The following is a 26,379-nucleotide window of genomic DNA, read 5'->3' as shown; positions in this document are numbered from 1 at the left end:
TGAAATTACTTTTCCTGTCAGCTCTGACATAAGGTGTAATTATACACTTTCTCTCAGTCCAGGCAGTAGTTTGTAAGCCTCTGAACCAGCTGTAATTATCAGAGCAATCCACCATACAAATAAAAGAATCTAATTTTTATTTGTTTATGATATTTTGATTAGCTGACTCTTGGCCATCACAAAATAACATTTTTGCTTCTGGAGTAAGAATAGAGATAGTTCCTGAAGTTCTTCTATAGGAATCTGCTCTATCTTGCCTCTTTATTTGTTCTTCCCAAATTTCTTACAGCTCAGCCAATAAAAAAATCAGTATTATAGCCCCACTACTCAAGGGTTTAATCCATTAAGTAAGTATTCATTTAAAAAAAATCTGTATTTGTAACATCACCATTAACAAGTGATTGACAATGGAGGGTGGGAAATTCTGGCAAAGTAGTGGTATTTTTTATTTTTTATTATTTTTTTATTTTTTATTATTTTTTATTTTTTTGGGGGGGGGGAGGAGGAAATGGGGAGGGAGGAAAGGAGGGGGCACCTGCTCCCAGTGGCATGTAATCAAATAATCAAGACTCGTCATAAGTAGGTTAACACTTACAAATCATCTGCAAAATATTTTCCCTGAAAGGCTTTTTATGCAATTTTGACTATTGGACTGATTGTCATAGTGTTATTTTTGTCTAAGAACCTCTGCTACTGTACAGATCATAAGAGTTATGCTAATGAAATAAAGCTTTCTCTGGATATAATATTGCAGACTACTTAAGGGCAAATGAAAGGCATACAGCAGGTGTAGCTGTATTTCCTGAGAAGGCTGCAGTTGTATGCATCCTGTAGTCAAGCAGTTTGCTGTTAGAAAAAAATTAATAGCAATAAACATAAATTTTAGCATCCCAAACCTTTCACTGAGTGACGAGGCAGTTCAGTGATAGACATGTGATTCATGAAGTATTTAAATAAGCCCTGGTTCAGGAGTACACTCTTCATGTAGCTTTATAGCACTGTGCCATAACAGACCTGCCAGTTGCCTGAAGGTTTCTTCAGCAAGAGAAAGCTTTGAGTGCTCTACAGCTTTTGATAACTTTTTTTTTCTTTCTCTACTTTAAGTTCTCTGCTAGCTGGACTGGCATATATTGACTCTAGAGTTGTGGGAGTATGAAGATAAATGCAACTTCATGCAGACTGAGCAATGCAGCAGACAGGTTGTCTCTACCTGGCAAGATAGAAAAGAATCATAAAACATACCAAGCCTGTTGTATCTGTTAGAGCTATTTAGAACATAGCAGACTGTTTCTGAAAATGGTACTGTATAGTTACTGTAGTATTAGCATTATTTGTTTTCAGAATTTTAAGAGATAAATCGATGGCACATAAATGGGGGTCACAGGTTCATTGACATCCACTTAGAGAAAATTCATCTTACCACTGGGCAAATGTTTATATAAAAAATCGATAATATTTTGAACATTTACATTTCAGTTGATGTAACTTGAGCAACACAAAGGAAAATACAGTAATTTGGTTTACTAACACAAAGGTCTTTTATTCCGTTTTGAAAGTAGATATTTCTTTGTTTTTCCTGTCAATATTTTGTCAAGAAAATCAGCTCTTTTCCATTGGCACCTCTGAAGTGAAATCCAAGTAAAATACTAACATGAACATTTAAATCATGTTTAAAGTAAGTTATAGCATGCTAAGCTTATTGCATAGCTTCTGATGGCATTAAATGATAAGTTTTGCTTTGGTTTTGTATTAAATCAGAAGAAACAGAAAATTGTGTATTTCCTGTATGTATGACAAATTGATTTGTTAAAAAGTACCAGTTTTAATCTTTAATCTATCTTTTTTACTGCTGTTGGCCAGATAGAAAGTTTTGTTAAAGGCCATCAGCTTTATGTTTTTTCAGGGGTAAATAAGTAATTTTGTCAGAGAGATCAAACTAGCAATTGAGGTTCAGTTAAAGTGCCTAGATTTACACATTCTCTCTTAATTTTCTGTGTTTTAACCTTATTTCCCCTGTGAAAGGCTGTATTCCAAGCAGCAGTGTACTCTGGAGACTCATTTTTAAAGTTTTGTGTTAGTATTAATAATAAAAGGTGGTATGTGTTGGATGCAGGTTATGCAGACCTTCTGCCTGAACTATAGAAAAGCATTCTCTTACCTATCTGAAGAAGAGTGTTAACTGTGTTTTTGTAATTAATTTTTATTTTTTTCTCAAGAAGAGTGGTTGGTTCTCATCCAGTCTTAAAGGAAATCAAGCCAGACTTTAAAACCTTTCCCATGGAAAGCCAATCAAAATGTGGTGTTGAAGTCTCATCTTTGTTACTGTTTTCTAGCATGCAAATGAGTGCTGGGACCTACAGTAAATGTCACTAAGGTATTACTTTAGGACATGGTTGAGTAATTTTGCATAATGAGACCTACTTCTGATTGTCTAATTAGTTATGCATAGCTGTAGCAATGCAAAACTATGCCTCAAATAGAAATCTTTTGTCATAGGTTACTTTATTACATGTGTATTGCTTCTGTCTGTATTAAGGTTCCTCTCTTTGTCCAATGCCACAGGCTTCTATTGAATATTATAACTTTTTCATGCAGTTGTATCAGCTCTACATATTAATTAATTTGTCAATATGTCAGTTATTACAATTGATGAAGGAACCCTAATATGCATGAAATTTCACAGTGCAAAGAAGAAATATGTATCTGCTGTTTCTTATTTTCAGTGTTCTTTGGTTTACTGAGAAGGCCACTATGATTTCCAAAGAAAACATAAGAAAGGCTTGCTAGCCATCCTTTTGTTCCCATCAGGCAGCAGTCTTCATGTTCAGTTTGCCTTGACTCCACCTCATGAATGTCTGACTTTGTTTATCGGTTGGTAGGTCATAAATTTCCACAAAAGTAGCAGCTATCACAACTCTGAGAAGTGCTCATGAGTCTGATTGCTAGCGTGGAGTGAACAGAAACTCTTTCTGATGCATAATCCATCTGTAGGAAAGCTGCATAGTAAATGCAAAATCATTTTGTTTGTGGCCTGACATTTATTAGTTTTTGTGAGATAGGATAATCAAGTAAACTACAGTCAATGGTGCTCTTCTTTCCTAATTCTAATATGCTCTTATCAAGCTCCTAAAACACAGAGTTTTAGGAGTCCTCCAATGTTCTCAAGTAACAGGAGGGTTCCTGCCTTTTGCCAAGACTTGTTGACCAAGAAAGATCAAGAATGCCTTTCTACTGGCAGTACGAAAAACACTGGAAATTCTGGGGATGCTAATGTAATAGTGTCAAAACTTAAAATATGTATCCAACCTAACAAGAATTTAATGAAGAGGTTTAAAATTCTATGCAGGCCCACCCTTCCCTTTTGGTCTGCCAGGACTGTGGAATTGCCAAAATTATAGGCAAAGAAAGTATTAAATAGATTAAGTTGACCTCTTTTTAAGAATTAAAACACTTTTTTTTAATTATTTTTTAAATGTAGTCCCTTAAATTCTCCAGGGTAATAATCATTTGTTTCAATAACAATATTATAAAACAATTTGTTTCAATAACAGTTTCAATATTCGTCTTACTATCCAAATTGTTCTAGAGGAATATAAGTGCTTCATTTATAGTGGCCAGGTGGCTATTCAGGAAGTGATTCCATGTTTTGGTCATTACACAGCTTCTTCTATATTGTGTAAACTTATTTTGGTTTAACAAACATTTTAGTTCTGAAGAGCCACAGAAAATTAATTGTGACTTTGAGGATTTCCTTATCATTTTAGAGAGCTTGGACCAGAGTTCAAGTATTGTGTTTCTAGAAGAAGCAAAAATGATGTATCAGTAAATATTTGTCTGTGAAACTGGGAAACATCATCTAATTAATTGACAGGAAATCTGTCTAGTGACAGATAAATTTACATCAGAACACACTTCAACAATTTAAATGAATAGAAAATGTACTCATTTTCTTCATATTTATTTATCTTCATATTGTTTACCTGTAAAACTGATATCTTCAAGTTTTCCTTTACTTTCTGTCTCCATCATTTACCTAAAATCACCACGGTTCCCAGTTTTATCAAATTTGCAGTATGATTACAGTTATTATAATATTATATTTTTATAATTATAATATTTGTATTTTTAATAATTTATATATAATATTATATTATAATGATTGCAGCTATTTTATGTGGAAATCAAAAGACGAGCACGTTTTTCATACATTCTATGGACTTGGGATGTCTCTGGGACTTGCTGCCAGAGGTGAATTTTTATGCTGCTTATTGTTTCAGTGAAAAAGGTGCTTTCATAGATAATAGTTTTTGTAAGCTCTAGGAACATATTCTTTCTCAGCTGTCTATAAAGATGATGCAAGATGGTTGGAACATATGAAACAGAAAACTTAATTTGAAAATTTTTATCAACTGGTTAATTTCACTGAACTTTTACAGCCTGAATGTGGAAAGATAGAGATAAGCTAGGAAGAGGTAGCTAGGAGGTTGCTGTTATTGGTCTTCCTGATCTGGTACTTCCTAAGAGATTAGTTGCTGCTGTTGATATGAAAGAAATAAGTCACTTTGAGCAGTGTTGGATAGTGAAGTTTTTTCTATTTTCTCTGCAATAAAAAATGTTAGAATTCATTGTAACAATGAAACTGGGGAATCCAGGCTACTTGGAGCTCAAATCCATGCTAAATAGGTGTTAGATTTTTAAAGGTAGTTTAATCATAAATTGGACAGAATTACCAGAGAATTACAGAAGGAATCTGGAGCAATTTAACTTAAAAGAAAAGCTATTTACCACAGGTTGGTTGTTTTCTGGAGAGCAAGATAACAGTCCTCTAGTAAGTATTTGAGAAAATCATCCTTCATTATATGCATCTTTCAAAGGGAAAATTACGTAAACAGCTGTCTAATTACTTCCTACCTTGATTGTGGTGTACTTATTTATATATAAGAAGTAGTTTATATACAAGAATATTTGTTCCTTTCTTGTAGCAACACTGATAAAAGTGGATATATAATATACAAAGATTTGAAATGAAAAAAATGGCATTTTAGAGAAGTTTAAATGAGAAAAAAAAAATGTATATAATTTTTCTGTGTATATATTTCAAAATATCAGGCTCCTTATGAAAGTACCAAAGGCCACAAGAACATTTTTTTAAGATTTTGTTTTATATACAGATTTGAAATCAACTTAATAACTTTTGAATTCCGTGCTTCTGCTTTTTAAATGTATCTTCCTCTTTTGGACTGTACTCCATTTCTTCCCACAGAATTTCTGATTGTCTAAACCACAAAAAACATTCAGAAACAAGTCATTTGTGCAAAGCAAAATAAATACTTCAGATAACTACTACCTTTTCCTTCTTGCAGCTACTTTCAGAAGCTGTACTTTCTTTAAAACTACAGTAAAATTTATTTCTAAGCCAATGACAGATTTAAGATCTAATATATTACTTTCTTAAAATGTAGTAGTTAGCATTATTTTTGTCTGTGAGATCTATAGAATTACAGTAATTGGATAACATTCTCTCCCTGCTGAAGTTATTTGAAGAACTAAACTTTAATTGACTTCATTTGGGCCTGGGTTTCATCCATTAAAAGAATAAAATCTTCTAATTTATTTCAAAATATGCAGAAAATCCTAACAAAAATAGTTATAGGCAATTTTAAATATTATTGAAATTATTTCCTCTGATTATGCATAGAATATTTAGCTTAGACAGCTAAACATTGGCATGGTGCAGTAATGTGCAATGCGCACATATTGTGCATATTTTAAGTGAAGCCACAAAGTGTCTCTATATTTAACATGTCTATCACTTTGATTATAAAGGGTTTATTCAAACTTAATTTATTGATATTAATAACTACATTTCACATTTGATGGGGGACAGTATGAAAGAAGTTCGTGAGTAGCACAGTGCTAAAAGAAATATCAGCATCTGCCTCATCTCATTTTGCATTCATCAGGAAAATTATATATGGCTTCCAATGTCAGCGGCTATTCTAGAAAACTTGTCACGTGATGACACAGGACAGCAGATTCTGGTTTTGAAATGCCATAGGAGCTCCAATCACAGCTGAAGGGAAACAGTCTCTGAGGAGTGGTTGTGTTATCAACTCAAAATGTATTTCTGACTTTCAAGTGCTTGGTTATGCAACAAACGCAGTATTTTATAATAATAGGGAAAGGGAGAATGGGGACTGATGCATAACTGTTCTTTAGTGATGACTTACAATCTCTGTTATAGCCTCTCATGACCTGAGTTGTCAGTCCAAATTGGTGTTAAAATTTTAATACAAAACAATCACATACTGTCTGTCTATATAATAATAATATAAATCAAAACCCATTTTTATGTTTTCACAGAAAACTTCTGAAGAGAAGTTAATGTCAGGAAACTACCAACAATCTTTATAAAACTAAGTATATTCAGTAATTAATCTTTTCTTTTTATAGTGAACTTATCCTATCTAGCATTGATATTGATGCAAGTGGAGATTGGGAGTGTCTAGTCAACAATTCCTATGGAAATAGCACTAAACAAGTAGAAATTGTGGTACTGGAAACGGCTGCACCTTACTGCCCTGCAGAAAGAGTTATTAACAACAAGGGAGATTTCAGGTATGAATTCCTGGTTTGGGAGTGATTTTCACATATGGACAATATCCATGTTTGCTGATACTACAGTGTTGAGTATGAATGTGTCACTTATTTTACTTGTCATTGTCAGGTAATAGAGTAAGAAGAAGGAGTACTGTGTGATTATTATGGGAATAGCAGCTAGTGTTTCAAGAAAACCAATGGTTTGTCTGAGGATCCTTCAAATTCCTCAGTGTGAGATTATGGAAAATTTAAAAAGGTATTGGCACTTCATAGCTAAATGCAAGAAGGTTAATAATTGTTCTTGGTCTTTTTGAAATTATGCAATATAATGACACTACAATAAAGCATTAGAAGATTAAATCTTCAGTACTTTCCTAATCTATTCCAGTTCTGACTAGTTTTATTCAGCTGAGATTAAAAGTTACAAATACAAAACTGTTACTAAAATACCTTGCCGAAAAGAATCAAACTAGTGAGTAAAAGTATTTAGTAAAAGATCGTTGGAGGTATTATATAACATGATTAGAAAACACATCCATCTTTCTGTCTGAATCTTATAGTCTCTGCACAATATTGTTGTTACATAATTTTTATTTCATCTTTACTTTTATTGCTATATGTCATTTTTTTGTTTGTTTGTTTTTAATTTTAAAACCCCTAAACTGAAAAAAAAAATCTAGGATTCTTTAAATTTGGCATTGTTTTTGATTGGCTCTAAAAACGCTTCAATGATATGCATAAAGCTCTTAAAAATAAAATATCATTACCTGCTTGACAATAACACTGATGTATGATGGCATTCCCATTGAGAAATCAGGAAGGTAATTTGTTACCAGGCGAATTATAATAAGAATTCAGCTTGAATAGTTAATTAAAAGGAAAGTATCTGAGAGAGGAAGCTTTTCTTAAACACCAGAACTTTCTGTACATACTTTTGACTTTAAAACTTCTAATTGGGTCTTTTAAAGATACATACACCTTCATAGGATATATATCCTATGAAATAACAAGTAATGTCATAAAAAAATCTTTTTGATAACAACTTAATGCACACGTGTGTTTTGTTTTGTTTTGTTTTCCATAAAATTACATCTTTTTATTAATAAATATACATATATAAATTCTACAGACCGTGCTAACACCAGGGGCATTTTTGTCATTTTATATAAACCAAAAGAACGGGAGTGTGCTTTTCTCTCCCTATTGATCACCTTTCCAGAAGTCTATATAAATTTATTTTTAAAATGTATATTAAAAGGATGCTGAGTCCATAGATTTCTTTAGCATTTCAAGGGAATGAATTTAGAATTATAGGGAATTTATCAGGGTCAAACTTAGCATTAACACTTGAAACTATTTCAAAGGTTTACCCTCAGAGATACAGATATCTCACCAGTAATTTTTCTTAGAAAGGTCTTTGAAGTTTTGATAATACAGCAAGTACATAAGTAGAAAGGGTTCCAACACAAAAGCAAAGCTAGAAAGAACAGTTCTTTTATTGGGGAAAAAAAAAAAAAAAAAAAGGAAAAAGAAAAAGGCATCAGCTGTTAGGGAAGTATGGTTCCTTTAGTTCATCAGCCTAGGTGGTATTTATAATTGTATAACTGCAGTAAGAATTAGGCACTCTGAGTCACAATGACCTGGCCTTATGTACCAAGAGTTTTTCTCTGTGATGGCCATCTTTTGCTCATATTTTGTTTTTCAGCTCACCAGAAGAACATTCTGAAATGCAAACAGTAATGTTGCATTGCCCTATTATTCCTAGTCAAAAAGACCAGATTCTGCAATCTGTGCTAAGACTTGATGTGCCTTACTTTTAGAATAGCCTCTTTTAGTTTTACTTTTGAGGTATGGTGTTACTCAGTGTGGCCCAATTGAATTAATACTATTTTTTTTACTGAAATAATATTTCATCTCAATTGAGTCAGAGTCAAAAGGAGAATATAATAATATTGTACATATTTCATTTTTTGTGACAATCCTTTCATGTTTCATTTTGCATCAACTTTTCACATCACATGAATTATTCTAGTGACAGTTAGCTATGACATAAAAATACTTTTCTCCTTACCTTTCCTTTTTAGAAACTAGGAAAACATGTAAACTTAGCCCCAAACCTGTCTGTATATTATGTAACAATGTCCAAATGGATTTGCCTCTTATAACTAACAGGGATTTATATGTATGTTTGAGCAAACCTTGATTGTCAAGGTGTGTGCCAGTGTGAGGCAGAATTTTATTTTATTTTTTTCTGATTGGTTGCTTTCAGTCATTACATCAGTGCAATTAAAAACAAAACCACATCCTTTCCAGACATGCTGACTGGAAGATGATATTCTTCTCTTTTTGTTTGATTTCTTTTAATTACCTAATCCTGCTATGTCCATACTAGCCTGGAAATGGCAATGGATAATGGATTTTCTTTTTCTTTAGACAAACAATCCCAGATGTGCAGTTCAAGAGAATGCAGCAGATATAAAAATAATAGTATTGCACAGTAGACACAAGAAATAAATAGAACAATTCTGGCTCCTCTTGAATTATTGTTTCTTTTCAAAGACTGTCTGTTTTGGCATAAATCATCATACATATCATAATCATACATATCAGTAGATAAATCATGTATACCTAATACTTAATTTTTGAGGGCTAGCTCCTTCATAAGACATAATCTCTACTCAAATTATGTTTATTGGTTTCTGATACATTCAGAATTTTTTGCTTCTCAGGGCTTTGCGGCAAAAAGGGCCTTGTGATATTGGGTCAAAATGCAAAGTAAGATTGTCATCTACCTTTTACAACATTTAGCAATAGGTGTTCTATGCTTAGTGGACTTTCTGCTCTGCTTTGTGCAACCTGCAAAGGTGAATGTAAGGAAAACACATCCTTTTCTTTTCTATTTTCTTTTCTTTTCTATTTTCTTTTCTTTTCTATTTTCTTTTCTTTTCTATTTTCTTTTCTCTCCTCTCCTCTCCTCTCCTCTCCTCTCCTCTCCTCTCCTCTCCTCTCCTCTCCTCTCCTCTCCTCTCCTCTCCTCTCCTCTCCTCTCCTCTCCTCTCCTCTCCTCTCCTCTCCTCTCCTCTCCTCTCCTCTCCTCTCCTCTCCTCTCCTCTCCTCTCCTCTCCTCTCCTCTCCTCTCCTCTCCTCTCCTCTCCTCTCCTCTCCTCTCCTCTCCTCTCCTCTCCTCTCCCTCTCCTCTCCCTTTCTCTTTCTCTTTCTCTTTCTCTTTCTCTTTCTCTTTCTCTTTCTCTTTCTCTTTCTCTTTCTCTTTCTCTTTCTCTTTCTCTTTCTCTTTCTCTTTCTCTTTCTCTTTCTCTTTCTCTTTCTCTTTCTCTTTCTCTTTCTCTTTCTCTTTCTCTTTCTCTTTCTCTTTCTCTTTCTCTTTCTCTTTCTCTTTCTCTTTCTCTTTCTCTTTCTCTTTCTCTTTCTCTTTCTCTTTCTCTTTCTCTTTCTCTTTCTCTTTCTCTTTCTCTTTCTCTTTCTCTTTCTCTTTCTCTTTCTCTTTCTCTTTCTCTTTCTCTTTCTCTTTCTCTTTCTCTTTCTCTTTCTCTTTCTCTTTCTCTTTCTCTTTCTCTTTCTTCTCTTTCTTTTTTCTTTCTTCCTGAACACCAAATACTTTCTTACAATTAATTCAGAATTAATGTGTGACCAGCCAGACTTCAGCCTGTATAAGTCTGACATTTTCCAAGGAAAAAAAGGAATTCATTGTAGAACATAAGGAGGTGAAATTTAAAATAGCTTTCCCCCCCCCCCCCCTTAAATATCATGCATATTATTGCTCTATTGTAAAATGCCTTTGAAAAGAAGATTTACACTGTGGGATTTTTTTTGTTGTTGTTGTTGCTGGTTGCTGTTGTTGTTTTTTAAATTATTATTATTATTTTTATTATCATAGATGGCCCAAAACTTTGGCTGGGATAACTGCTTACCATCCCTGTCTTCAGTATTCATTTAACTCCATTGCCTTTCACAATGCTGCAGAAGAGTCTAAGGCATGGCGTAAATGTAATCGAACTGGACGCTGGGATGAAGAAAACTATTCTGAATGTCCTTATTCACAAGAAGTAACTCAAGTTCTTCATGCTTTCAGTCAGGTAATTTTATGAAATGCAGAGCTTCCTTTCTGGTTTTGGTACTGGTTTTACTGAATAGCTTGCAAGGAAATGTCTGTTCAGCCACAAGCTTGTGGTAGCTGGTAGCTGGCTTTTTTTTTTCTTTTTTTTTTTTTGAAACACTTTTTTTTTTTTTCTCTGTGTGCCTGGAGACTAGATGACCATTAGTAATGTTGGCAGGGTCATCACTGTTTCATTTCAGTTCTTTCTTTGCCTACCCTTCCTGCATTTTTACTAGAAATACATTAATTTCTCTTGAAGTCCTATATCAGAGTTCTGTTGACTGGAATTTTGTTTTCCCACTGCTGTTGTCCCATAATATATTTAAACAAGCTGTGGAAATGAAGGCTACTTCAGAATGCCATTTTGATACCGTCCAAGGGAAGAAAAAAAAAAAAGAAAAATAAGAGCAGTGGTGTGTGATGGTTAAGAGAGGATGAGGTAAAAATGCAAATTGATGAAAATGCACGAGGATAAAAGAGCACAACAGTGAATAGCATGGAGGATGGCATAGACCTATAACTTTTACCACTTCCAGTTTCCTTTGTAATTTTTTCCTAACTAGTAGTGCTAGATACCACAGGAAGTTTGTTTTCAAGTGTATTCCTATTTAAATAGGAATAATTACTGTATTAAGAGATCCCATAGAATTATAGGATAAGAAAACAATTCTGTTTGGTTTCTGCACTCCAGTAAATCCTCCTGCTCAAAGCAAGGTAAGCTATACAGTTAAGTCAGGTTTCTCAGGGCTTTAACTGCTTATATTTTCAAAACCTCTGAGGATGGAGGCTGCACAACCTCCATGGGAAACCTATTCTAATGCCTGACTATATCCTTACTGTAGAAAACATTTTCCTCATATCCAGTCTGAACTTATCTTTTGGCGTAGTAAAAACTATGCACCACTATGCACCACTGAACCCTCACTGATACCACTGTTGTTGTCATTAATGATCTAATTATATAGGCAAGGCAAGACTGTAGGCTGGTATAATGCTTTGAGGCTGGTTTGTTCCAGTCCAGAGAAAGCAGACATGCAAAAATTTTCAATATTTGTTGACATGTGGTGGTGTCTGGAGATGACAACAATGAAATCTGTGATGTAATGCTGAGAATACAATATTTCACTGAAATTTATGTTTATGGTACTAGTGATGCATATAACTCCATGTGAATTTATAGAAAGCATTATACAAATGGATGGGATCTCCAGTCTTTAGAGAACAAAGGTAGCTGATTTATTACACCTAGCAATTCTCATGTATTTTCAGATGCACATCAATTTGACGACTGTGCTTGAATTTTCCCGCCAGCTGACAGCCTACACGAGAGGTGCTTCCCACTTTGCGGATAAAATGGATGTAATATATTTGGCTTATATAATGGAAAAGTTAATTGTCTTCGTGGATGAAGTTGAAGATGTAAGATATCTTCTGTATGCTGAAAAAAATTAGAAGCGAAGTCTTCACAGATGGTCCTAATCTTAATGTATGCAGGCACACACTGAAGCTTCTAAAATTGCTTGCTGGTATTCTGGTTGCAAACATTCTGCATATACTGCTGTGTCTTTCTTTATGTGAGACAACTGAGCCATCTCATCTGATTGACAGAGGTGTTATTGCTAAGGAATAGAATTCAGTTTTCAATAAGCCATGGCTTTAGTTTTCTTTTTCGTTTTAATTTCCACCATGACTAACATATTAGAATTTATTCAAGGTGCTTCTCAAGCTGGCCACTTCTTTACCTTTATCTAGGAGTTACTCATGCTTCTCTTGTTTTCTTAACTGAGTTTTGAAAGCATGTAGAACTTCATGTAAAGAGAAGAAAATGTGTCTTGAAGTACAAATTTCCACAGACAATTTTAGCAAAGTCTATGGCATTTTTACAGGGAAGTCTAATCAAAGTATGCAAACCCCTATGGGAAAAATAAGTTTTTATAGAGAACAGTAATATTCATCATAGTTTTTACTGTTAATTGTCAGAGTAACTGCTTGCATTAGATTTCATAACCTGTATTTTTTGTACATATGATAGCTATAGTTAAAGCATTTGTTTTCTTTTGGTTTGGCAATGTTCATTCCATTCTGGCTTTGGGGATTGTAATAGTTAACATTTTAGTGACAATTTGAAAAAGCCTCCAACTTCAATTTCATCTTTATTCACCAGACCTAAAATGTTTTACTAAGTGCTCTCCAAGAATTGTTTCAAAGCTACAACTCTATTTCAACTTCCTAGTTCAAAATCCTGATAAGATCTTACTGCTTTCTGAATAAAAATAAAAATAATTTCCCACCCAAAAAGAAATATTTGGATTTATCCATAGAGTCTCTTTATTTTTCACATACTAGCAGTTGGTGCATTCCATTATGCATTAAAACTGAGCATCATCTGTAATCTCTTAGTTGATTTTCAAATAGGATTCATTTTCTGGTTTTCTGTACTAAAACAGCTCTATCACCACCACTTACCTCTACATTTGTAATTTCATAATCTCATATTGTTTTTGTAATTTAGAACATTCTCCTCATTTGTCTCTGTTGTCCTCTTCTATTTTGAACTTTATACCTTTCTCTCAAGTTCACTACGCAGGTTCTTTGTTCACTGAGCACTTTACTAACACTCATTTCTTAACTCTCAATCATAGGGTACAAACATACATGTAAAGTTCAAGTGTCAGTAACTTCACCCATGACATTTGAGTTATGGGATCAAAATTAATTTAATGTAGGGGAACATATGGACAAAGATAGGTTAATTTGGAACCAAGAGCTCAATAAATGGGATGAAAATGGGATCAAAATGGAATCAAAATTAATTTAAAGTAGGGAAACATATGAACAAAGGTAGGTTAATTTGGAATGAACTAACAGCTCAAACAACAATTACCTAAAATCATTAGAAATCAAAGTAAATACATACAGGGAGGTTTTCTGTGATTTACCAAAATAGTTTTAAAACTGTTTTCTGGGAAGTGCCATTCCTAGCCAGCACTGGATTACACATTTTTAGAAGACCTAGCTGTACTTTGTCCCATCTGGTGGTTTACTTCTAAAGCAAGAAAGCTTCAACTACTTTGGGGACGTATTTGCAGTATACTGCAACTCATTACCAGGAAGATATTAGTCAAAAATTTTGTATTTTTTCATGTCATACCTTATACTCCAATAACACATTTAATTATAATATAAATTACTTTCTCTTTATTTCTCATCTTTTGTATATTTATAGTCTATTGTTCTGCCCTGAGTTAATTATTGCTTAGTTGATTAGTCTATGCTTTAATCTTTTCTCATAAATCGTTTCAGTCTCTTAATGTGTTTTATTATTATTCATTGTATCAATAACTCTATTTGTCACATTGTCAAATCCATCTAGAATTACCTGGTAATTACATTCTCAAAAATACATTAAATATTTCGGGAATAGTCACATATAATTTCACACAGTCTCATTACTTCTCTCTTCTTTGAAATGCACGTGAAATGTATGTATTTTTTATTGAAAATGCAGAACTGACTTCATAAACTGTCATTCCTTAAACCATTTTCATTATTGCTGAGTTTCTTTTTTTTGTCTCACTGAATTATCTGTGCATTTGTCTTATTTTTATGCTTCTATTAGTTTGACTTTTTAACCTCTTGAGCTTTTTTTAAGCTGTATTTCCCTTGGTCATTTGTTTTCTGTTATATAACTTTGTATTCAGGTTTGTGTATCTTTGGCATATCTTTGTGTCTCATGTAACCATAAGCCTTCAAAAATAATGGCAATGTTAATTTTGAAATCTTGCTCAAAAAAACTTTTAAAATTTTAAAAAGTAAATATTTTAACTTCAGTGTGAAAACATCACCAAAATATTCACAGTGGTATTTATTCTTTCTAAATGTGATATACTAACAACATTTTGAAACACAGGCATACTTATTGAAAACTGCAAGGTATCACCAGGCACAGACAAGGATTTACATGTATCCTTGCCTAAAAATAGTCACTTCTAAGAGGAGTTAGTTGCAAGAGTGAATCAAAACACACAAAGCTACAAGCCCATACTTTCGCCAATTTCACACAGGTTCCTCGTTACCAGGAAGATGTACATGTATTAGCCCAAAATTTTGTATTTTTTCATGTCATGCATTTATTCTCCAATAATACATTTAATTATAATATAAACTTCCTCTTCTTATTTTTCACCTTTTGTTTATTTATGTTATTCTGCTGTCAGTTAATTACAGATGTATCAGCACCTGAGTTAAATCTCAAATATATCTACAAACTATATCTATATGTCTATAACAATTTTTTTCCCAAATATATTCCCTTTCCCACCCCCAAAGGTTCTTTTATTAACCATGAAACAATTCTTTAGAGAGGTTTGGCCAGTTTTGCTTAGTTTAAGAAAGAGGTTAATAATTCTGGGATTGCATTTTTCACCCAATGAGAGACATTGGTATTTGTGGTGCATCTTGATGTTAAGCTTTAAAATTGTGAACCAAAAAGCTTTTCTTTGAAAGCAGTAGCATTTTTCTTTCATTGCCATCAATTTTGCAGTCCATTTACTTTTCTTAACAGAATCAAAAGTATCTTTGAATGATGGCTACTAAGAATACAATGCCTACTTTTAGTTGTACTCCTGTGCACTTATATTCTATTTTTATGTCTTGTAGAAAATACTGTGTGTTTTTTTTTTTTTTTCTTTGTTTGTTTTATCATTCAGATTGGGGATGCTCTCATTGAAATTGCTAGTAATATAATGTTGGTTGATGATCATGTGTTGTGGATGGCTCAAAAAGAAGACAAAGCCTGCACCAGGATTGTACGATGTGTGGAACATATTGCAAATCAAGTACTGACCAGCAACATTCAAGTTATATCAAAGGTATTTCATAAAATTACAAAGATTTTTTGTAAAAAATATTTTTAGATGTTATTTTTCTTCACGATTTTTACTACTGACTTGTATGCAGAGAAGGAGGGCAAGACTGTATAAACTAGGTACACAGAATAGTATGTAGATACACTTGGATTGTTGTTTTTTTGTTTGTTTGTTTGTTTGTTTTGTTTTGTTTTGTTTTGTTTTGTTTTTTCTGAATATCACTAATCGTATTAAAAATTGGTTTTCCTGAATTTGATTTAATGCATCCATACAATAGACTGTTCACAACTTCATATTTCTAGTGTTCTTAGTATTCACTCAGTTTCTATTTTTCACTGTAGTATCTGGGTTTATTTTGAAAGGGATAAATTGAGTGAATTTTTTTTAATAAGAGCAAAGACAACATGCTCCCTTGTCACCTAAAGTTTTTAATATGCCTTTCAGAGAGGAGTTTAGAGAACACATGCTTAAAGAATTTACAAAATATTAAAAAAAAAAAACAAAAAAAACAAAAAAAAACTTGTCATAAAGATTACTAATTTGCAGATATTTTTAGTTATTTAGAAGCAACCTGGAGCAGGATGAAGTAACTGTTTTTGTTTTTTTTTCCCTTGGTCTTGACTTACATGATGAATTTGACATTTGGATACTGAAGGGTTCTCATTTGATACTGAGAAACTGTCTGTTTCAATGTCTAAAACTTAGAAATGCATCTAAAACTTGAAAGTTATCTTTATCGGAGTTTTAGTTAAATATTTCGAAGTGTTATTGCTCCATGGGTTCACTTGCCTGCTTTCTTGATTTTAAACAACCTTTATTATTTATTATTTTCTCACTGTCCAATGAAGTTGAGAAATGCAGGTGAAGCTACTAGAGGTGAATTCAGTTTTAGTTTCAGATATGCAATAAGGTATATTAAAAAAAAAAAAAGCTGAACTTAACAGCATAATGGCCTTAGTCCCCTCTCTGTATAATTTTAGAAAATCAATCTTTCCACTTGCAGAATAAAGTGATAAAACACATTGGATAGTTTTGGTTTTCTTTTTTTCTTTTTTTTTTTTTTTTTTTTTTTTTAGAAGAATAAAATAATATTATTATAAAAATAATTTTAAAAGAAAATATCTACATAAAATAATCAAGTTTGCTACAAATATTTATATCAATGAACGATGCCTTTATGATTTGCCTTTTAGAAGTCTTTTGCAATGTTTTCTGCAATGTCTTTTGCAAATTTGCTAGGGGTTCTCTATTGCTTCATACAGAACAGTTGAGTGCAATTTGTAAATAAACAAGGCTATGAAGTTTTTTTTGGTGTTATCTTCTCAAATATCAAACACTTCTGGTCCTTCTGGAGGCTAACCAGCAAACTTCATGCAGAAATTGCATCTGCTTTCTTTATTTTAGAAAATGTCATATAAAACCCCCAAATCTTAAGTAACTACTACTTCATAATAAGGTTCCTGAAAAAAATGGACCTCAATAAGCTGTGACAATTGTATATCATATGCACAACTGTGTTCCCTGTATGTTGAAAAGCCACCTGGGAGTAAATTCTGCTGTTACTCCTTTATCATTTCTGAAAGACAAAAATGGTTTTCGAGTTCCATAAAGTTGTGGAATGACTAATTTCAAGGTCAGAAAAATGCCATGACTGACACCCTCATTTAGACCTTCTTAAATCTCATTTGATAGATACATTCTAGAGGTATATATTGCACATATATACTTAAAGCTACTAAAATTATACTTTATTATTACATAGTTATATTTTATTATATTAAAATTATACTTTAATAATCATGTAACAGTTAAAATTAAAACAAAATATTATTTTTCAGTATGTTATTTAAAATTTTAGAGAAGTACTGTGGAAAAGAAGTTTATGTCAGGGTGGCCTGAGGGCCTGGGTCTCCCCTGTGGGTGGCAGGGCTAGGCCTTGCCAGCCTGGGCCTTTTCCACTGCCCCCAGACAGGGAGCAGGGCAGGGCAGGGTTGCCCCAGCCCAGGCACATGTCTTCAGTGGTGGTGATGAGCCCAAGCAGGGATCATAACGCTGCTAGTCCCTGTGAGGCCTGCTGATGGCAACCGGGCCAGGTCGCAGCCCTGTGATTGCCAGGCTCGGCTGTGGCAAGGAGGCTGATCCCTGGTCAGTGGCAGGCCTGGGGCAACGTGGCTGGCTGGTGGCCAGATTGTGACACAGTCACCACACTGCTCAGGCAGGCATCGGTATTGTTCTGAGGTGCTTCTTCACTCTAGCACATATTTCTGTGTGTACCTGTCAGATGTGCAATATGAGAAGGAAGCCTTCCCATGGATGACAAAACGTAACTCTGTAGTCCTGTCAGGAGAGTGTAGCTGCCTTCGAACCAGCCTCTGAAGAGTTTTAATTTTACTCTCTGCCTGATGAAACTTTCAGAATATTTTAGGCTAATTGCAAAGTTTTTGATTGGTTGGTTGGGTGCTTTTGTGCTTTCACTTTGCTCTCTTCAGTGCTGTTCTCAGCTTACCCCTGTAAGGAAACCCTTTGGCCATTCTGCAGTGTGGTGCTTTTATGTGAAACTTAGGAAATGGGCTCCACATTAGCATTTTCTATATCTGCAACACTTATATAAAATTAACTTGTGTTGTTGTTTCCTAACACGCACCTTTCTGACTGTTGCTTGTTTCCATGGATATTTTTTCTCTGTGTTCATCTGTATCAATTTAAAGCTCGTTTTAGAGTGCTATGTAAGGAAAACTGTTTTGCGTTCTGTTTTATGCATTTCTGTATGCTGAGAATGGTGTGTTCATATTATTTGAATGTTGTCAGGCCTTTATAGGATTATTTGTGGAGTGAAAAGATTTATGTTTAAAGAATTTCCTACTCAATTAAAACAAACAATCAATCAAACAAACAAACAAACAAACAAAACAAAACAAAACAAAAAACATGGATATTACATGTGAAATCACCTGAATCCTCTATACAATATTATCTAGCTAACATTTGCTTATTAACCTTCATCTCACAAATGTGTAGTAGGAAACCAGTGCTATTCCATTCTACAGCAGAAATTTGGATTTCTGAATACTTAAATGGCTATTGCCAGGGTTCAAGAACATGTGTTTCCACACAGACGTTTTAACTGAGGCAAGTAGCTTGATTCTGGTGATGTGTATCACCAAGCTGAGTGGTGCAGTTGATACAACAGAAGGAAAGGATGCCATCCAAAGGGGCCTGGACAAGCTTGAGAAGTGGACCCATGTGAACCTAGTGAGGTTCAACAAGTCTAAGAGCAAGGTGCTGCACCTCCATCGGGGCAGTCCTGGCAATGAGTAGAGACTGTGAGAAGAACTCATTGAGAGCAGCCCTGCAGAGAAGGACTTTGGGGTTCTGGTGGATGAAAAGCTCAACATGAGTCAGTAGTGCATGCTTGCAGCCCATAATGCCAACTGCATCCTGGGCTGCATCTACAGAGGGGCGGCCAACAGTAGAGGAAGGTGATTTTCCCCCTCTGCTCTGCCCATGTGAGTTCCCAGTTGGAGTACTGTGTCCAGGTCTGGGGCCCCAAGTACAAGAAGGTTGTTGATCTGTTAGAATGGGTCCAGGGGAGGGCCACAAAGATGACCAGAAGGCTGGAGCACCACTCCTATGAAGAAAGAATGAGAGAGCTGGGGCTGTTTGGCCTACAGGGTAGACTCTGGGGTGACCTTATTGCAGCCTATGAATACTTAATGGGGGCTTATAAAAAAAGATAGGAAGTGACTTTTTGCTCAATCAGATAATGACAGGACAAGGGGGAATGGTTTTAAACTAAAAGAAGGGAGATTTAGATTAGAGGTTAGGAAGAAATTCTTCACATAAAGGATGGTGAGGCACTGAAACAGGTTGTCCAGAGGGCTTGTGGATGGGGTGTTCAAGACCAGGTTGGATGAGTCCCTGATCAACCTGATCTAGTGGGTGGCATCCCTGCCCATGGTGGTGTGTATGTGTGAAACTAGATGATCTTCCATGTCCCTTCCAACTCTAGCCATTCTATGATTCTATGTTAGCAGTATTCTGCAAACATGATAATGGAACATGATCTGCAAAAATAAAAAAATATATATAAAAAAAAAATCAGAAATCAATCAGTCCACACAACAAATAGCTAAGCATGTTTCTGTTTCACTTCTGAGGCAGAGAGCACATCCTTGCCCGTTTTTTAAATAATTCCTACTACTGCAGTTACTAATTCACTTCATATGTATATGCTTTAAATTGGGATTAAGTCTGTTGAAGCTGATAATGACACAGTCACAAAACTGATACAAATTGAGAGACAAATTAAGTCCTTTTGTATATTTACTTGCTATCCTGTCTGTTTTTATTTATCCCTAAGGAATTTTCAAGCAAACCCGATGTACTATTGTAGAATTCTAGATCTTTTTTTTATTTTTTAAATAAATTCAGTTTTCTTTCTTTCACATATGCATGTGTATGGAAAGCAAATTGTACGTGTACATGTACGTGCACAATCCTTTATAACATACGTACAGTAAATACAAAATGCATGTATAATGTAATTACGCTTAATGAGTTAGCAACATACCTGCATCTTTCTTGACAGGTATCTCATAATATTGCTCTGGAGGCCTTTATGATCAAGCCATCAAGTTTCATAGGTATGACTTGCACTGCTTTCCAGAAAATATCTGCAAATTCTGACAAGTTGGTACATGATTTGGGAAGCTGGGAAGCAGATCCCCATTCTGATCAACATTTAAATTTCAAGTGCAACACTGGCAATCTGAATAGTTCCTTGGTGAATTCTTCTACCAGGGTAAGTCAGTACAGTTGTGAATACAACTTAAGTATTTTAATGTGTTTTGAGTAGAACCTTTAAGCAGAGTACTGATTTGGCAAATGTATTTTATGGGTTGTTGGTGTTGTAAACTGGTTTATAATTTCAACATTTAAGTATCCATAAACTAGTGTATTGGGTGCATAATATTTTGTTGTGCTAACAGATATCCACAAATATAATCAGGAAGAATGAAGGAATGCAGGATGTGAATAGAAGTGAGTAAATGTCTTGTGCATTCTGTGTCTGGGTCAGTTCTGCAAACAGTTCTGACCCAGAACAGTTCTGCAAACTTTTCAATGTATAAGCAACATATTTGAAGTAATTCAGGAATATTTGTTTTAGTGAGGTGCTCTCTGGATTTCAGATTTCAGAAATTTGTTAGTCTAGGGAAATTATCTTTACTTCCGCTAAATAATATTACATTCTCTATTTTCTGAACTATATACAGAGGGAGAGTGTTACATTGCAGTTTTTGAGTAGTAGCCCAAGAAATACAATAACAAATAAGCCTTTTAATAGAATGTACTGTTATTATCAAATAATGAAGTGGAACAATTAAATTCTGATCTAGCAGGAAATGGAATTTTACATTTGACTGAGCATGTTATTAAATTTAAGTATTGCAGAGTTTAATTTTTGTTATCCATCAGCTGAATCTCAGTTTAATAGGCTTATTTCTTTAAATACTTAGTATGACAAAATGATACTTTTCTGGATAATACTACCAGTGTATTGAACTTTGAAAGTATTTTGATTTAAGTTATTTTCTCTCTGTTGCATTTTAATCTTCTATAAAGATTAGGCAGTGATGTAGTAGTTTGTGCTTTCAGGGTCTTCTAGTAAAAAAGAGCCATTCTTAATAAGGGAAGAATTTGTTAAAATTTGTTACTGCAATGTAATTCATTTCCTCTGTGGACAGTGTTAACATCTCTGTCTATAAGATAACATAGACAGTTGTCTCTTAAAAGAGACATACGGAAGATGAAAACCAAGTATCAGAGATCTAAAAGAAGATTTCTGCAAGAAGCAACCCTGAAATGCTCTGCAATGTATGGGATATGTTTTGTCAGTATGGGATATGTATGGGATAGTTTTATCAGTACAGAAATATACGTGGAATTACGTAATTTGGAAAGTTTTCTTTATCATCTGTACCAATATTGTTGTTTCAGAAACTGAGTAACAGCATTTCTAGTAAATGCATTTCTTGAAAGTTTGATGTTCAAGTACTGGTGTCTCTCTCCTCTTAAAATTAATTGTATCATAAATACAAGTTTCCCATCTCTCATATCAGCATTCATATACCAAATACACAGAGCAAGGCAGAATATATGTTTGAAACCCTTTCTAAAGTGTTAGCAGAATGTTACCCTATAAACAGCTCAGTAAAATCTTTCCTAATGTATTTTGAACCTACCTGAGTTTATACAACGTACAGAAGGGAGACTACTACGTATCCAGAGGAAGAAGTTAGAATATAGAAAGGAAACTTACTTCCATGCAAAGAAATTTTAAACTAATTGATATTTATTCTGGCAGAAGTCACGTTATTAGATCACTAGTTATCATGTGTGTGAATTTGTACATTTTGTAACAGCGCATTACAGGAGATTCAACTAAATATTAGTTTCATGGCTTTAGGTTTTAGCACTAAATGTGCTCAGGTTTTAAATGAGAAATGTGAATAAATAGAATATATTCCTTTAACCAAATCCTGATAAACAAGGGGTTTCTATTAATTTTTGTTCTCTGAAACTTTTTGGCTAAGAATTCCTGTAATTTATTCTCAAATGAGTTGCATTCCTTCTGTTATTTTCTTCACTGTTTAATAGAACAATCTGTAGAAATGTAAATGATAACAGAAAATAGGATTCTTTATCATCATCCACAAGCAAAATTATTTCTGTATATTCTCAGAGGAGACAAACAGTAAACCTACCTGAGTGTGCCATGCAAAATTAGGAAAATAGAGAATTTGTGATGGAGGTGGGAGTTCCTAGTTTCCAATGTTTAGTCACTGTATTTTAAAGTACTCATTACTCTGACTATTTAGAATGCCATTTTAGATGATGAACTTATTCTTAGAATCTTTCTCTATTTAGCACAGGATTAATCATAAAGAAGAAAAATAATCTGGTGAAAATCACCAAGTACAAATGGTGATTATAACTTTAATTTACTTCTAATAAAAGCATAAAAAGTTGTGCTTAAAAAATCTTATTAAATGAGAATGTTTACATTGTTTTGTGGTAAAATTTGTAGCCCTCTTCAAATGTACAATATTGTAAATCATCTGCTTACTAAGCATTATGCCGTCTGTCTTTTGATAGCCAATTGTACTAATGAATTTTTAAAAGCTCATAAAGCAATTAGTGGACAGGTGATGGGAGAGAACTGAAACAGATGATCACAAACTCTCCTAATAACACAAACTTTTGTAGTTTGCCCATAGTGATATTTTCAGGCACTTGTACAAATGGATATAAATTTAGTCAGTAGCTGTCTGTTCATTTTTTAGAGTTTAGACGCAGATCTAAAATCCCATTTCTGCCATCAGTAGTGGACAGCTTTCACTGCCCAACTGGACTCCTGGATGAAAAAAAAAAAAAAAAAGGCTCGGTATCACAGAATCACAGAATTTCTAGGCTGGAAGAGACCTCAAGATAATATAGCTTCCTGTTTTATGATACAGTGGCTTGTAGTTTGATACTGTGGTCATTTCCATCTCTCTTAAATTGGCTTAATGGCATCTTCCCAGCCCAAGACTCCAGTTTAAGATCATGTTACAAAGTGCTTCCAAAACACTGTCCCATGACCTGACTGTGCTGTATGGATAGCACAACAGTGGCACACAAATAGGTCTGCTGTAACATTTGAACTCAATGTGAGAACAGCTTATGAAATTTTATTACCACTGAATATGATTCCATCGTCTGGTTTCCATCAGACCAGTAGTCTGGACCTAATCCCTGTTCTAGTCTGATCCTGGAAATTATCTCCATTGTGTAAAGAGATCACTTATACAGTTAATCCTTCCTCTACCTCACTAAAATGTCAACATAAAGTGAATTTTTAAGCCTCCTGTGTATCACAGACAAACATGTATTTTATAGGGGACTGTAGACTCAGTATTCACACTTGGACTTTGAGGAAATAATTTGATTAATGTAATTTACAGTTTCAGCTTCATTGCTTGTTTAAAAAAACTTGTTAAATAAAAAGTTTAGTTTTTCATCTGACACAGGACTGAATTCAAAGGAGCAAACATAGCCTGTATGTATATAATCCCTAATTTCTGAAATTCAAGTTCCACATAATACGTTCCATGCATTCTGTTTAACTTTTCAATTCTGTTTACTTCTTTTATTTTTTCTGAGCCAGAGTGGCCTTTTGATTTGTCAGATTGCATTACAGGTGATGTCCATATGCTAAAATGTTAAAGGTTAAATTGGTACTATGTTTGGTAGTAGATATGCTAATCGTGAAGAAAAATTCTGAAGTTCTTTGGGAAAATCCTATGACCACTTGCTTATACCACTTTCAGACATTATACAATTTTAGAAATATTTTTGTTACTGAAAAATATACAATCAGTATGTAAATATATATATATATATTATTGCATAAAATCAATATGAATGTCAGATCATACAGAAAATCTATATAATTATAGTAAGTTCATATGTAAAGGTTAATAGGATTGCCAAAAATAACTTAATGCAAGGATTTCCACTGCCAGCCACTACTTCGGGCTAGCACAGAAAGTCCCAAAGAGGAACTGTGAAGGAAAAAGTCTTAAGCTGTATAAGACCTATTTCCTAATAGGTGTTATAATGAAAGTGCCTTTCACTGCAATTCAGTGTATGTAAAATTCTCAGAATCTTTATAGATAATTAATTGTATCCATTTAGAAGCTGCCTAGTAGACTGTGGAATAATTAACTTTCTCATTAATGCAGAAACTAAGTCTTATATAAATAATAATTATGATTTATACTGGAAATGTCAAAGCCAGACTATTAGATGTGCAGTTAGGATTTTGGTAATTTTGGTGATTACCAGTGGATTCCAAAATGATTTCCTATAGTATTTCTACAAAAACAAGTAGTTTTGACTCTAATATTTGAACAGTACCTGCAGTGACAGCATTTAAAAACTTACCTTCCAGCTTGTTAGATTATATATTTTCATGAACAGACATGTATATATATTTTAATTACCTGTGAACCTGTTTAAGGAAAGTATTTTCATTCAAGCATGTTCTTAGTGTTACTAACTTCATTGAGTTGCTTATACATTAAAGATACTTTTTTGAAATTTTCAGGGCAATAAGATCAGCTAAGGAAATCTAACATTTTAAGTAATGTGTAGAATTTGTGAACTCAATTAAAATGTAAATGAAAATAATTTCAGCAACTTTCACAGGAATTATCTGCTTTTAACTAGTTTTTCTGGTCCAGTCTGGACATGTTCTCCCAGTCTGGATATCTCTTCATTCACTTCTACACTAAAAAGATTACAAGACACTGAAACACATTTGTGCAGAGAAGATTCACATAGCAATTTTGCGTAACCACATACATCTTTTTTACAAAATACAACCTGAAATACCCAACAAAATACTGCTATACTACCTACAATATATCAGTTGGATCATGCTACACTATATCATTAGGATCATTCTGTACTTCTTCTTCTAGAGTGTCATACATGTAGCATGAATTATGTTATCAACATTTCCAACATGATTTTCTCTCATTTCCCAGTATACATCACTTTTTAGAGAGTATCATGGCACTTCTCTCATCAAATATGATGAACTTTGAATATGTCTGTGTAAATCATGTAACAGAATACTACAAGATTATCCTTTTTTTTTTTTTTTCTTTTCTTTCTTAATCTCTACCTTTTATGACTGCAGAAATAAATAAAAAACTGCCTAGTGGAGCAGGACACCACCAAAAAAAAAAAAAAAGCTATTTTCTCAGTTTACATGTATGGCGTATTACCATGGCTTTGGCTCAATTCTGATGGACATAACATCATAGTTTATTTGGGTTTCAAAGTATCATTTCTCCAAGTATTGCAAAAACAATCGTGATTGTATATCCATACCAAGACACTTCATTTTACACACTAGAGTTTGTCCCGTTCATTTTGCTTTGGGAATTGTCTACTTTTGCCCATTTTCCTTTTCATCTGCCCTTTTCTTTGTGTGCTATGGCACACAAAGCATTTTGCTTTTCTTATATTGGATATTGATATTGGTTTGGGAATTTGCTCTGGGAACTTATTCCCATAAGTTTGCTTGGATGTAAATTCTTTATATTGATTTTAGAGTAACCATTCTAGGTCTGTTTCTTCTTACTCTGTGGATAGTTTGTTTGTACTGTCACAAAGGTATATCTTTATGTAATAACGAGATTTTAAAGTTTATTCTATTTAACCTGCTTCCATTCCTGAACATTTATTCTATACACTTTTTGTTTTTAAAATTTAGTTTTAAGTATTATCCTATAGTGACTTTTATTGTGACTTAGAATCTACCCAGACATATAGTATCTATTTATTCAATATTCTGAATGACCATATTCATTATAATTACTTTTTAAAATACTGTTTTTACATTATTCTTCATTCTTATACGTGAAATCTGGGAGATACATAAAAGTCCAGAAAAGTCACTGCTGGTAGCTCTCTTATTAAAGCCATTTTTTCATTGTTTTAAAATAAAATCTGTATCAACTGGAAACATTTAGTACTAAGAAAAGATCAGGGAAGAATTTCCACTTATTTTGAATTACAGCCATGTAACATAGGAATTAGTATTTTCTGTGCAGGTATGAATTTGCTTGAAGGTGAGCAGTGATTGTACACTGAGTACTAGCTATAGAAAAAAGTAAAGTGTCTGACATTCAATTGGTTGGGTGGGTTTAACTTCAAAATCAAACCCAAACAAGACAAACTGTCCCT

At 33.7% G+C, this 26,379-nt stretch overlaps 1 protein-coding gene across 9 annotated transcripts in view; it reads left to right on the top strand.

The window, feature by feature from the left end:
* ADGRA1 (adhesion G protein-coupled receptor A1) overlaps nt 1-26,379 on the top strand; it is a 278,267-nt gene that overhangs the window by 138,928 nt on the left and 112,960 nt on the right. For 5 of the 9 annotated variants that reach the window (XM_038181087.2, XM_027460805.3, XM_021268078.4 and 2 more), the window contains 5 exons: nt 6,454-6,618; nt 10,496-10,694; nt 11,984-12,133; nt 15,424-15,585; nt 20,171-20,383. In XM_038181087.2, the coding sequence (XP_038037015.1) occupies nt 6,454-6,618; nt 10,496-10,694; nt 11,984-12,133; nt 15,424-15,585; nt 20,171-20,383 (889 nt within the window). Of the gene's footprint in view, nt 1-6,453; nt 6,619-6,745; nt 6,857-10,495; nt 10,695-11,983; nt 12,201-15,423; nt 15,586-20,170; nt 20,384-26,379 lie in introns of those variants that run through there. The other 4 variants (XM_038181086.2, XM_038181089.2, XM_013093850.5 and 1 more) reach the window with 4 other exon arrangements.

Source organism: Anas platyrhynchos, chromosome 6 (genome assembly GCF_047663525.1).
Source record: "Anas platyrhynchos isolate ZD024472 breed Pekin duck chromosome 6, IASCAAS_PekinDuck_T2T, whole genome shotgun sequence".
Taxonomy (NCBI): Eukaryota; Metazoa; Chordata; class Aves; order Anseriformes; family Anatidae; genus Anas; species Anas platyrhynchos.
Note: the sequence above shows the minus strand (reverse complement) of the source record. Positions and strands in the feature narration are given on the sequence as shown.